This window comes from Thermothielavioides terrestris, chromosome 5 (genome assembly GCF_000226115.1).
Source record: "Thermothielavioides terrestris NRRL 8126 chromosome 5, complete sequence".
In the NCBI taxonomy this organism is placed as follows: Eukaryota; Fungi; Ascomycota; class Sordariomycetes; order Sordariales; family Chaetomiaceae; genus Thermothielavioides; species Thermothielavioides terrestris.
In genome coordinates, this window is record NC_016461.1 from 2,887,826 (window position 1) to 2,900,710 (window position 12,885).

Below are 12,885 nucleotides of genomic sequence, written 5' to 3' on the forward strand. Positions count from 1 at the left end.
GTGGTTGAGCGGGTGGCGGGTTCAAACACTGCTGATGACCATGTTTACTCTGTTTTGGCAAAGTTGTTTGGTGTCCGTTGTTCAATTCGGGATGGAGCTTTGATTAACTCGTCACCTCACTCCAGGCAACCATGTTGCCCCATGTTGCGGTACTGACAATAGAATAGACGGCCTCCTCGTGGGCTGTGGTTACCTACTTCCAACTGCTCCTTAATCGGGCCCGGGACAGCACCGAGAAAATGGACGGGACAGTTTCTTCCCTCCCCCTACTTTCCTCCTTTTCTCCTTTCTTTTCTTTTCTTTTTTTTTTTTTCCTTTCTTTTTTTTTTCCCTTTGGTACGCGAAACCCAGCGATGCCGCCTTCCCTGCTCTCTAGACTCGATTTCCTCGCTGCCAGTCGAAGTTTTCGGCCCCAAATTGGTAAGATTACCGCAAATGGGCGGTCCTAACTAGGTAGGCCGACTCGATAGGATGGATCCCTCGGTGGTGTAACACCGAGGGAAACCCAACCACCGTGGGAAACCGCCGAACTGCCGAGGTAGCCGGCGAGCTTACTTTTTGCGCACAACGGCGACTCAAACAGCTTGGTCAATAATCAGAAGGCGCGACAATGAGACGATAATCAGGAGATGCGACAACTGCTCGGGTTGCGATTTTCAACGAGACAGCAAAGAACCCTATGGCGGGAACAGAGGAGACGGACAAAGTTAAGAACATTCAATGCTCCTGCTCTCGAGATAGGATAGAACTTCGTGGCAATCAGATATCGTTACCCAGACCCGAAACTTGTGCACTTGCGATAATGGCGCCCGCCAGCACTACTGATTATAGCGCAAACGGAAACGGAAACGGCGTCAGCGCCGCTCCGGCTGCGACGCCGTTGAAGGTGGTCATCGTTGGGGCGGGTATCGGCGGCCTTGTACGTCCTCCGTCGCACGTCTTTGCGGCTTTCGGCGCTGAAAGTGCCGTAAATGCTAATGAATCAACATAGACCGCGGCACTCGCCCTCAGACAGCAAGGACACGACGTCACGCTGCTCGAGTCGTCCAAGTTCAGCAACGAAATCGGCGCGGCCATCAATGTGCCCCCTTACTGCGGCGCAGTCCTGAAGCGGCTGGGGCTCGACCTCGACAAGGAGAAGAGCGTCGGCGCCATCGAGTGCACCGGGTGCAACATCTGGGGCGCGTCCGGCCAGAAGTTCCACTTCCTCGACTACCATGCTGAGCGCGGACGATGGCAACAGGTGGGCGGATGCGGATCCCCTAATCTTCGGCGGACCTTTGCCTTCTAACTTCCGAGTAGCTGCGACGGCTTGTACATCGGGCCCACCTGCATACCGCCCTTCGCGAGAAAGCGCTCGCCCCTGAGGGTCCCGGGAAGCCATGCACGCTCCGGACTTCGTCGAAAGTGGTGTCTGTCGACCCGGAACAAGGCGAAGCGGTGCTGGAGAGCGGCGAGAAGGTGTCCGGGGATCTAATCATAGGAGCGGATGGAGTGCACGTTAGTCAACTCCCGCCCTAAATTAGGCGAATGCATGCTAGGCGGCGTGAGCTGACAAAGAAGGGCAGTCGCAATGCCGCAAGGCCCTCGTCAGGGGCCAGGGCTATGTCCCTTTCGACAGTGGCATCAGCGCCTTTCGCTTTCTCATCCCTATGCAGGAGCTCCGCGACGACCCGCTGACCAAAGACGTGATCGGCGAGCCTGGAAATCTGCTGGTGGTAATGGGGACGGGGTGCAAACGGCTCGTGTGCTATCCGTGCTACAACAACACTATCATGAACTGTATCTACTTGCATCCGAGCACGGAGTCGCGAGCTTACGCTGAAGGTGTGCTTTCCCTCAGACAAAAAAGGTTGCCCCTGAGTCGTACCTAATGATCGCTTGCAGGCCCGGGTCTGAAGGAGGAAATGACTGTCAAGCAACAAATGCTGCAGATCGCGAGTGAACTAGCTCCTCCCTTCAGAGCCATCCTGGAAAAGGCGCCAGACGATATGCCGAAAGCCTGGGTTTTGCTGGACATGCCTACTTTGCCGACCTGGGTCAATGGCAAAATGGCGCTCCTGGGGTGAGTGATTTGGACAGGAACGAGATCCGGCCCATGAATCCTCCAGCTAACGTCTGTACTTAAGCGATGCGGCTCACCCGTTTCTACCTCATCGAGGTGAGGGCGCGGCACAAGCCATCGACGATGCAGTGTCCCTCGGAATCTTTTTGCCGCTGGGGACCTCGGTTGAAGACATTCCCGAGAGGCTCGCTCTCTACGAGCGCTCTCGAAAGGAGCGAGCTGAGCGCATCCAGGAAGCCTCTCGCCTGAACAGTCTGCCTGTGGCCGAGCAGAGAAAGAAAGGCTTCAACCGTAAGTCATCGGATTCTCAGATCTCACCGGACTGGTCGCCATCGCCCAGCCTCCCGCCTTCCGCCTCCTAGCTGTCACCCTCAGCGCGCTTGTTAGACGGTTGGAATACTAACTCGCAACTGAAAAAGCCCGTGAGTTCGACGATTACAGCTTCAGCCACGATCAATGGCACAAATCAACCAGAGCCCTGCGCGAAGCCCAGTGGGCAAAGCTGCCCTACCGATGGCGCCAACCCCTCGGATTCGGACCGGCTCCGGGCCCCTGCCAGCCACGGCACCAGCTGCACGGCAGGAAAGAGGGCTCTCGGGTCTCCCAGCCATACCGGGTTGTCCATTCCATCCGGTTCGCCACATCCAAGACGTTCCTGCAGAACCTGTTCCCGACTCCTTCCTTCTCGTTCGCTGCGCCCGACACGGTCGTGCAGGCATCTTGGGTCTGCTCCTCGTTCCGTGACCTGCCTTGGCTGGGCGGGGCCGGGTACGACCGCGTTGCCCTGCACCTCCACGGCGTCCAGTACACCCGGGCCAACGGCGAGTCGGTCCTGGGGGCGTTTGTTCCCGTCCAGTTTGAGAATCTGGCCGATGCGGTCGTCACGGGGCGCGACGAGCGCGGAGCTCCCACCTACGGATGCGATATCGAGAGATCCGACACGCCCGATTCCAAGACCATCACGCTGAGCTGGCGTGGAGCTGTGTTCGGCCAACTCCGATGGGCCGGCTTGTCTGAGCGAGCGACAGCGGTGCCAGCGCCCAAGATCGATCGTGAACAGGGCCTCCTCATGTATCGGTACGTTCCGGCTATCGGGAAGCCAGGAAAGGCGGACGTCGAGTATGCGGTGTTTGATCCGTACGATGCCTCCCTTGGACCCGGAAAGGAGGCCGACAGCGGACATGCCAACGGAACCCTCAAACCATCTGGTGCCACGGACCCAGACTCCCTCTATGCCTCTCAGGCTTCGTTCCAGTTCACCGCTGGCGAGTGGCAGTCGCTGCCTACGATGCACCTTGTTGCGAAGACTCTCCAGGATATCCCGATCTACGACATTCTGGAGGCAAAGGTGGAGACAGTTGAGGGCGGTGACGATTTCACGCACGCTCAACGGATCGACTAAATAGTAGTCGGCTTCCTCGATGGTTTGCAAAGTTACGGGTCAAGTGGCAGGCGCCCCCATGCTGCGGACTTCTCTGGTTGTGATGATCTACCTGAGTTTGACTCGTTGTAACGAGGGCAAGGCTCCCAACAACTCACATCCACCCAACTCAATTCAATCCAATTCAATGAAATTTGACCCTGTTTTCAATTAATCCTGGACCTGTTGGTTCGGATTGAGTAAATAGCAAGACCACATCCTCGCTAGCATCTCGCAAGATGCCTCCCAGCCCGCCCAGCCTGGCTCAGCCCAGCCCAGCCAGCAACCACAGCCACCACCAATCGGCCTGTTCCCAACTGTCTGGGCTGGGCATACAAACGGAGCTAACGTGATAACCAAAAAAGGAGAGTCACATTTCCATACTGGCACCCCACCACTGATCAACGTGCAACTGCAGGAATGATTACGGATCTGATACCGGATCATTTTATCAGCAGTGCGTCAACTACGGTGGCAAATGGGAGAGCGTTCCTCGGCACAGGGTGCGCACGGTTGCGTAGGTGTTTAAGCCCAGTTATGTGTTCTTGAAGAGCGCCGGGAGGCGATCGACTCTCCCCCAGCTGAACGGTACCTCCTATGAATAACCCCAAAATGAAAAGTGCCCGAAATTAGACTCCGCTTTGGCGTAGCAACAGGGCAGTGCAGGAGGAACCGGCTGCTCAAGTGTGTGATATGTGATACTCTCCAATCCCCTTGGGCCACAGCATGGGTGTTGTTGAATGCGTGAATGTACCTTACCTTCGAAGCTTGATTTCCGCAATAGCGCGACTTGTGCAAACGACCGAGCACTGCCAAATGAACTCACAACCCCAGGCAGTCCAAGAACACGGCAACATTACTTGTCTATCAGGGGGAGGCACTGCGTGCCCCGAAGGCTAGGACCTCGGACGTCGACGCCGTCCAGTTAGCCTGGCCACAGGGCAGGCCCTGATGGCGTCCGGCTCGCCTTCTAGACAAAATCAATAATGACACCTTCTCCCCCCAATGCCACCTCTTTCTCAGCCCGCCCGCCATTTTCGTCTCGTTGCTGCCACCAGGCGCGGCTTAAGGTGGTGTAAGAGGTCGAACTGCCGAGCTGAACTTCCTGTACGGGCAAGCCCAATGGACGCTTATCCGCCGTTGCTATAAGGCTAGTATGTCATAGATCACTTCGTGGATGAGTCTCTAACTTAATGGGAGCACACCTATAGAGGCCATCGCTTACGATTTAATACCTACTCGCCAGTGACTGACTTCTACACTAGAAGTTTTGTTTAGTAGCTCTCGAAAGCTCCCGTCCATTTACAACAGAGTAGTTGCAGTCGCAGTAGAAAAACAGGGAGTAGATTTCTTAGAGCAACTTCTTGTCTCTATGGCAGGACACTGCTTAGCAGATCGACGGACGTGCTATAGAATTTCAGAGGGGCGATGTCACTGGTCATGGATGGTCGGTGCTGGGATTTGAGGATGCATTGTTTTCAAGCAGATCTTGGCCGCGGGGAAGTCTGGCCCGGTCGGAGTCATACCCCCCTGGACGTTGAGAATTTTTTCTCAATGTCAGCTTCTCGTGTAAACAAGCCACGCGAGAACTAGTGTACGCCGGACTGTTACACAGCTCGGATAGCCGCGGTTCGAAATGTCCCCAAGCCCGGGGGAAGGGGGCGAAGTGGGTCACCCCGTCAGCGATCAGCACGCCGCACCAGGGCATTTCCTGGACACCACATGCGGGCGCAGTTCGGCCCAGGGGCAGATTAGGAAGGTCATCACCATTTCAGAGTCTGGGGTGGTTTTCTGCACCGGGCAATCCCGGGGACGGCTCCAATGCCACGCTCCCCTGGAACTTCTCGAAGCTTTTATTTCCCCTCGTCCGCATAAGCCGCCGCCGACCGACCCCACGCGGGGTCGGCAGTGCCGGTCCTCACACGTTCGGCCTGCACGTCGTCGTGGCGCCGCACCATCAGCATGCATCGCGTGACGACGACGCACTGATAGCGCCTTGCTTTGCATCTCCACATCTCCATTGCGGTTCCTGCATCGAAGCGGCTGGATCCACGGCCATCCAATCGCGATCTCCAATTTTCTCCTGTCGCTGTGGGCCGCACGATTTACCTTGACGACGCGATAAGAGTATCTGCAACCCCAGATATTTACCCCCCCAGATTCCTACCCCCCAGATACGCTATTTCCCGGTACACCGCCAACCTCGGGAGACTCGACAACACACTCTCAACCAAGACGTTCGAGATGAAGGACGAGGTATCCCTTGAGAGTCGGGTCGCCGACGAGGCGCCGGGCGGCTCGCAGCTCGTCGATGGCATTGTTTCACTCGACCCCGCCTCGCAGCTCCAACGTGGTCTGAAGAGCCGGCACATCCAGTTTCTGGCACTGGGAGGCGCGTATGTTTGCCTGCTCTTCAATCATCTTCCGCTGGCATGCAGCATCGACTAACCACTCACGCCAGCATCGGAACCGGTCTGTTCGTCGGATCTGGTGCGAGCCTCGCCATCGTCGGCCCTGTGCCGTTATGGCTGGCCTATCTCTCCATGATGTTGGTCGTGTGGATAGTGGTACGACATCCTGAGCGCTTTTTTTCGCCAGTTACGGTTTTGGGAAGCTCTTCGTTGCTCCCGAGACAGCCCCCTTGCTCCCGAGCTGCTCTCGATGTCCCAATCAGGGAAGCTAACACATGTTATTGGACAGATGAACACCATCGCCGAGATGACGACGTACCTGCCCATGAGGGGCATCACATTGCCCTACTTCGCCGACCGTTTTGTCGACGGGAGCCTAGCCTTCGCGCTAGGATGGAACTACTGGTACGCCTATGCGATCTTGGTTGCGGCAGAGTCGACCGCCGGCTCCATCTTGCTCCAGTACTGGGACACGCCCGTCCCGTCGGCCGTCTGGATCACCATCATCCTGCTCGTGGTTCTGTTGCTGAACATCTTCGCCGTCTCGGTCTTTGGCGAGGCCGAGTTCTGGTTCGCCAGCATCAAGCTCATCACGATCCTCGGCCTGGTGATCGTGGGCATCGTCATCATGGCCGGCGGCGCACCCGCCGGCGGAGCGATCGGGTTCCATTACTGGCATGACCCGGGCGCCTTCAAGGAATACGTCGGGACCGGCGCGACGGGGCGCTTCACCGCCTACTGGACCGCGTTTGTCCGAGCCGGCTTCAGCTTCATCACGTCCCCGGAACTCATCGGTCTGGCCGCCGGCGAGACGGTGGCCCCCCGCCGCAACATCCCCAAGGCCGCCCGCCGCTTCCTCGCCCGCCTCGCGCTCTTCTACGGCGTCAGCACCCTGATCGTCGGCGCCATCGTGCCCTCGGATGACCCGCACCTGCTGTCGCCCGAGTCCAACGCCAACGCGAGCCCGTGGGTCATCGGCATCCAGCGCGCCGGCATCCGCGGGCTGAACCACGTCATCAACGCGGCGATCCTGACGTCGGCCTGGTCCGCCAGCAACGCCTTCCTGTACTCGGGCTCGCGCGTGCTGTACTCGATGGCGGCCACGGGCCAGGCGCCCCGCGTCTTCGCCCGCACCAACCGCCGCGGCGTGCCCTACCTCGCCGTCCTCGCCACCTGGGCCGTCGGCCTGCTGGCCTACCTCAACGTGTCGGAGAACGGCGCCCGCGTCTTCGGCTGGTTCTCCAACGTGTCGACCATTTCGGGCTTCATCGCCTGGATCGTCATCATGGTGACCTACCTGCGCTTCCGTGCCGCGCTGACCGTCCAGGGCCTGCTGCACACCCTGCCGTTCCGCACCGTCGCGCAGCCGTACGCCACGTGGGCCACGCTGGCCATCGTCATCCTGCTGACGCTCACCAACGGGTTCCAGGTGTTCTCGCCCAGCCGGTGGAACTATCAGGACTTTTTGGCCGCGTACATCACGATCCCGGCCTTTCTGCTGCTGTACCTGGGGCACAAGCTGTGGTTCCGCACGCCGTTCGCTAAGAAGGCAGAGGACATCGACGTGTTGACCGGCAAGAAGGAGATGGACGAGTTCTGCGCGAATGACCGCCCGCCGGTGGCGAAGAACTTTGCGCAGAAGATCTGGTTCTGGATTGCATGATGTCCGGGTAAACATGGACACAGTATGTGGCATAAGCGAGCAGCTGTGCGATGTACCTAAGAACCTCCAATGTCCAGGTGCCAGGAATTGCTTAAGGCATGGATGGACCAGGCTTGCGCCGTCAATCTAAGAAAGGTCCTTCTCTCTCCCCCCTCTCCTCTCTCCTTCTCTCCATTCTCTTCTTCTCTTCTCCGTTCTCCTTTCCCCTCTCCTCTCATTCTTGCTATCCCGCCCTTCTCCCCATTACAAGATCTCCGTGTGGTGAGCCAGCCGATTGAAGAGCTCAAATTCTTCGCTACGCCACTCCGGCCCGCTTTCGGTGTCACGCATTATCATCAAGCCGGCCTCGCAGGACGGTTAGGGTCTCTCGGATAAGTATTTGCCAAGAACGATTCTAGCATTGTACCGCGCTTTGGACAAGCCAACGGTGATACATCAAAGAATAACGTAGTTATTTAAGGACAGCATGAAGCTCTCCCCTTGTGGAAGTTGTCTGTTATTGACTTCCCATCCTAATACGGTTGGTGTTTGGCCATGGTTAGCATTGTCGAAAAGAACAAAGAGACTCGACTCATATGCATGTCAAAGACAATACGCTGAGTGGGCCATAGGATAAATAAGGCACAATGCTCCTTAGTGTGCTCGGGTATATACCTGACGGCCCGCAGCTCCGGTGTCATTGCCCTGGCGGAGTTGGAAAAGGACTTTCCCGGGCTGCATCGAGTCTTGTTGTCGCAAGGAATGCCGGGGTACACTTACCCTCGCATGGTGAAGTACAGTTGCCACATTGTCCTTTTCGGTCAAATCCGCAAAGAGGGCTGGCGTGACGACCATATGAGATTCCGGAAGGTTCTGAAGGAGGACGAGCTCTGCCCAACCTGCGAGAAGCGGCTGGAACGGGAGATGTGCCGCACTCTCCACTGGCTGCAGCCTCGGGTCGACTTCACGACTGAAGTCGTGCACCTCTATCGCAACAACACGGTCAAACGCGTGATCGATGCTGCCTTGCCGTTGACAAGGAAAACCGAGTCAGTCCGCGGCGGTCAGGATAGCTTCGAAAAAAGGGATTCACCCATACTTGCAAGCAAGGAAAAGAATGCAAGCGGAAAAATGCCGAGCTTTCCGCCCTTCGCAAAAAAGGGCGCTCAGCATAGGATGGAACTTCAGGATACAGACACCGAATATGACGATCTAGAGGATAGTCCTGCTGAGGATGACGGTGAGGATACACTCAGCAGCGCGTAAAGCCCCAACATGTTACCCGCCCACATACACACCCCCGGAAGCGATGCCCACGATAGCTGGCTGTAGGCACGCCGTTGGGTAGTGGGATGAGTTTTCCAAAATACACAGGGACGGAAGTCTTTACTCAAAACGCCTGCTTTAGGTAAGATTGTTAACACTTCGAGGTTATTCACTACCTAATTAGTCCCTTGCTTTGCTTGCCCACAAAATGGAAGATGTTGCCGCCACAACCAGGCGCCTTCTGAACCAATCCGAAGCCCACAAGGTCTTCCAGTCGGCAATGCGCCTCGAGGCGTAGTCTAAAGATAATTGAAGGACGTACATACCAACCATGAGCGAGCTGAAGGAGTGCACCCATGCCCACTTAATCACAGCCGTCTGCAACGCCCAAATGTGACTCGGTATCGCCGTCATGTTCGAATCTCAGACACGAGAGGGCGCTTTGCGTGAATGATTAGTGCCATGTGTCAAACTAATCAAATCAGCGGGGTTCAGGGCTGAGCTGGTCTCGTGAAACAAGAGTCAATGATGTTGGCCCTCTTCGTCGACCTTTGGGCGCAAAACGCCAGGCGGAGGGCGTCCTGGTTCCCCCGCAACAAGGCTTCGCCGGGGCTCACGGCTGGCCGACAAATCTGGACGTTGACATAGTCGCGCGTTTATGTACAGGGCCTTGTGGAGTCGGGCGCCCCGGCCGGCACCAGCCTCACTAAGGGGGTCGGTTCCAAGCTGTCGGGTCGGCTAGATGTTCATAATGAGGCGCTGCTGTCCAATGCATTCGGGTCCATGCACGAAATAAGAGGCACAGGAGGCTGTGCAAAGACCCTGCAGTTGCCGCAACCAGCCATAGCCGCCCAACTGCCCCTTCCGCGGCGGCTCTGCCAGCAGCCACCAGCTGGTGGCCAGTGCTCAGCGCGGCCTGGCGCGGTTTGGCCACATCTCTTTCGGAAGGCAGTGCAGAGCACATGGGTGGGGCTTTCTGCCCTCCCAAAACGTGGGGGATTTCACCTTGTCTTCTGCCTTGTGGCATTGTGCAACCCCATTCGCTAACTGCTGCCTGCTCGAGGTGGCCGAATGCCCCTCACCGACCGCTGGCGGCGCCGGCTGGCATTGTCCAACCCCCATCCTCCCTTCGCTGATCCCCGCAGGGAAAATTGAGGCTCAAGGTTGGATCCCTCCTGCAAGCTTACCGGCTGAGCCATACACACATGATGGAAGGCCCCACCCCTGCTGCAGTCACAGATGCGACCTGACGTCCTCACCGTGGTCCCTAACTCCGTTCTGTCCTCATGACGGCCGCTTTTGCCTGGCCAGGCAGAACACAGATTCTCTGCGGAATGCCCATTTCCCAAGCCGGCCATGGCCTGCCTGTATATAAAAACCCGCGGCCCCTCGCGGGTTCTGTCAATTCCACCTTTGAGCAAACTGCCCATTCTCATCCGACTCGTCGATCCTGTCACCCGCTCTGGTATCACGGAGTGAGTGAACATCACAACTCAACCTTGCTGCCCTACCGCACCTTAACTTCGAACGTTCCCATCCCCTGCGCGGCCGTTGCCCACCATGCCGCATGTTCGGGTGGTTGTGCGCGAGCCGGCTCATCACCGTCATCGCGAAGCACCCAAACACCGAGCCGCTGCCCGCGATGATATCCTCTTCCACAAGCTACGCCGTGTCGAAGTCCCGGACTTCCGCTTCTGCGTCGAGCTGGGCCTCGTCATCCGCAGCCGGCGGCGCAACCACAAGACCGTCGCCGGCCTGGAAGACGAGATCAGCGCCGAGTTCACGCGCGCGGGGATTCTTAACCACATCGCCAACTCGCGCTCCTCGCCCGTCTCCTCGCGCGAGTGGACCATCGCAAGCGAGCTCAGCATCCCGTCGCGGCCGCGCGACTACCGCTTCGGCATGAAGCTGGTCTCGCCCTTCATGCGCTTCTGCAGGCGGCCCGAGGTCTGGCAGGCCGAGCTGCGCGCCGTGTTCCGCGCGCTCGACGACGGCTTCGAGATCACCACCAGCCACCAGTGCTTCACGCACATCCACATCGTGCCCGACGCCGGCTTCTGGACGCTCAACCAGGCCAAGGGGCTGGCCAAGTCGGCGCTGTACTTCGAGCGCTGCCTGGACGCGCTCGTGCCGCCGTACCGCCACCGGAGCGTGTGGGCCAAGAGCAACCGCAACAACCGCTACTTCCTCGGCATGTCCATGGCCGAGTCCTTCGAGCGCATCGACGCGCAGGGCACCTTCGAGGCGCTGGGCGCGCGCATGAACTGGTGCAGCTCGGCGTCGGCCACGGGCCTCGCGCTCGGCGCCAAGCCCGGCCACGACTTCCAGCACGACGCCTTCCGCTGGAACTTTGTCAACCTCAACGAGGGCGGCGGCTTCGGCACCGTCGAGTACCGGCAGCCGCCCGGGTCGGCGAGCGCGTCCGAGGCGATCGCCTGGGTGATGCTGGTGGCCTGCCTGGCGAGGCTGAGCTGCGGCGCCGGCGGCGAGCTCAGGCCCGGGGAGAAGCCGCAGCTGAAGAGCCTCGGCGAGTGGCTGCTGTACGAAGCCGAGTGGTGCGGCATGCCGCACAAGGGGCTGCTGAAGGGCCTGATCAAGCAGGCGGTGCCGGTTGTGCCGGCGCCGGGGGTCCTGGCCGGCATGGACGCGGACAGCATCGCGGTTGATGAGGCGCAGAGGCTGCGGTGGAAGACCAAGGATCGGAATGTTGCACTGGAGAAATACAGGAGGCTTTTGAAGCACGTGGTATAACCTTCTCGAGGGGCCGTCTACGTTTTTTGTTTTGTTTATTCCAACGGCGAGACGATGGGTGAGACGCTGCGTCCTGGCGGTCTATGAACGACGTTTATGGGTCACGGCTTGGGACTTGATTTGGGGGCGCCGGCGTTACGGGTCAATATCACGAGGAATCGGGATACATATATATCGCTTTCCAGCAATCCAGCTTAATGAAGACAGTCCTGTTCACCATGTCCATCTGCCCACGAAGACTTTGCTCGAGTTCTCGCGACAGCTGCATCAGTGCATCTCCAGAACCGTTGTCGTCGCCGAGAGGATGTTGGAAGCGGTCTTCAACCGGAGGTCTGAGTCATTGCCGGGAAGTGTTTCCGTGCTTACCAACCACCGGGGCGCCCGCCATGGAGGGCGTGTCCCCAAAACGGCCTGGTGCGCTGGTGTAAGTGGGCCGACTCTGCACCCTCCAAGCAGGCAGACACGCTTGAATTGGACACAGTTCCTGGCTCAACAACGTCGGACAGATCCGGACAAAGTCGAGTCAAATTACCTGGTATGCAGCGAAGTGGACTGACTGCTACATACGAGCTCACACCAAGCCAAAATGAGCCCATTGAATGACACTGGCGTCCCGCGCCCGCGCCCTGTGTCCCCCGGCGGAGACGGTGTTACCCGATCACGGTCCCGGCCGCCCAAGGTTCTCCTATTCCTCTGCTAACCTGCCCAAACCTCAGTCCAGAGACTCGTGCGATTCGCACTGCTCGTTCCAGTTCTCAAGGGCTTTTGGATCAATGGCAGCCGCCATGCTCGCCCTCCTCCCCGCCTCCCCCCCCCCCCCCCCCCCCCCAAAAAGCCCTGGCGCGCCCAGGCTATCACAGTTCCAGCAAAGGCAAGCGTCATCAGCTGAGTGTTCCCACCAAACGTATGGGCTTGGGACTGAACAATGGCGAAGAGGTTGCGGACGCTACATTTGATCATGGTTCCTGTCAAAGAATCACCTTTGGAATGCCCACGAGAAGTGTCAAGGGTGGACATTTCGAGACTTACTCGGTCGCCACTGGAGGGACGATCTTGGCGAGGTGGTCTTGTCAGGCCGACAGAGTTATCCCATCATCTCGCTCCGAGTTGGGGAACAGAGCCGAGTGACGGGAGGACTGTTTGACGACGGGAAGCTCCGGAGGAACATGTTGTCCGCCAGGCTGTTGCGGTCGACACCGACAGTGTAGACGAGGCTCGTGTTAGGGTTGATTCGTCGGAGACACATGCGGCCGTCCGGATAGCAGAAGTCGTGACTCAGCCGTTCGATCTCCTCCTTGGCCTCCGGGTTGCCGGCCCAGATGTACGGCAT

At 58.4% G+C, this 12,885-nt stretch overlaps 5 protein-coding genes across 5 annotated transcripts; 4 read left to right on the forward strand and 1 right to left on the reverse strand.

Annotated features, from left to right (window-relative positions):
* Window positions 1-802: 802 nt before the first annotated feature.
* Window positions 803-3,467, forward strand: THITE_114711 (uncharacterized protein; the record flags this gene model as incomplete). Its single annotated transcript, XM_003656895.1, has 7 exons — window positions 803-919; window positions 992-1,243; window positions 1,303-1,500; window positions 1,569-1,827; window positions 1,888-2,065; window positions 2,130-2,356; window positions 2,485-3,467. 7 exons carry the CDS (start codon window positions 803-805, stop codon window positions 3,465-3,467), a joined length of 2,214 nt encoding a protein of 737 aa, XP_003656943.1.
* Window positions 3,468-5,395: 1,928 nt separating this feature from the next.
* THITE_2122236 (uncharacterized protein) lies at window positions 5,396-7,832 on the forward strand. Its single transcript, XM_003656896.1, has 3 exons — window positions 5,396-5,881; window positions 5,947-6,052; window positions 6,186-7,832. Exons 1-3 carry the CDS (start codon window positions 5,730-5,732, stop codon window positions 7,557-7,559), a joined length of 1,632 nt encoding a protein of 543 aa, XP_003656944.1. The 5' UTR covers window positions 5,396-5,729; the 3' UTR covers window positions 7,560-7,832.
* A 193-nt stretch (window positions 7,833-8,025) lies between these two features.
* On the forward strand, window positions 8,026-8,848 carry THITE_2122237 (uncharacterized protein). Its single transcript, XM_003656897.1, has 3 exons — window positions 8,026-8,071; window positions 8,319-8,563; window positions 8,638-8,848. The coding sequence occupies exons 2-3, from the start codon at window positions 8,325-8,327 to the stop codon at window positions 8,711-8,713; spliced, it is 315 nt and encodes a 104-aa protein (XP_003656945.1). The 5' UTR covers window positions 8,026-8,071; window positions 8,319-8,324; the 3' UTR covers window positions 8,714-8,848.
* Window positions 8,849-10,364: 1,516 nt separating this feature from the next.
* Window positions 10,365-11,555, forward strand: THITE_2147409 (uncharacterized protein; the record flags this gene model as incomplete). Its single annotated transcript, XM_003656898.1, has 1 exon — window positions 10,365-11,555. One exon carries the CDS (start codon window positions 10,365-10,367, stop codon window positions 11,553-11,555), a length of 1,191 nt encoding a protein of 396 aa, XP_003656946.1.
* Window positions 11,556-12,267: 712 nt separating this feature from the next.
* On the reverse strand, window positions 12,268-12,885 carry THITE_2132067 (uncharacterized protein; the record flags this gene model as incomplete). Its single annotated transcript, XM_003656899.1, has 3 exons — window positions 12,268-12,406; window positions 12,585-12,621; window positions 12,693-12,885. The coding sequence occupies 3 exons, from the start codon at window positions 12,883-12,885 to the stop codon at window positions 12,268-12,270; spliced, it is 369 nt and encodes a 122-aa protein (XP_003656947.1).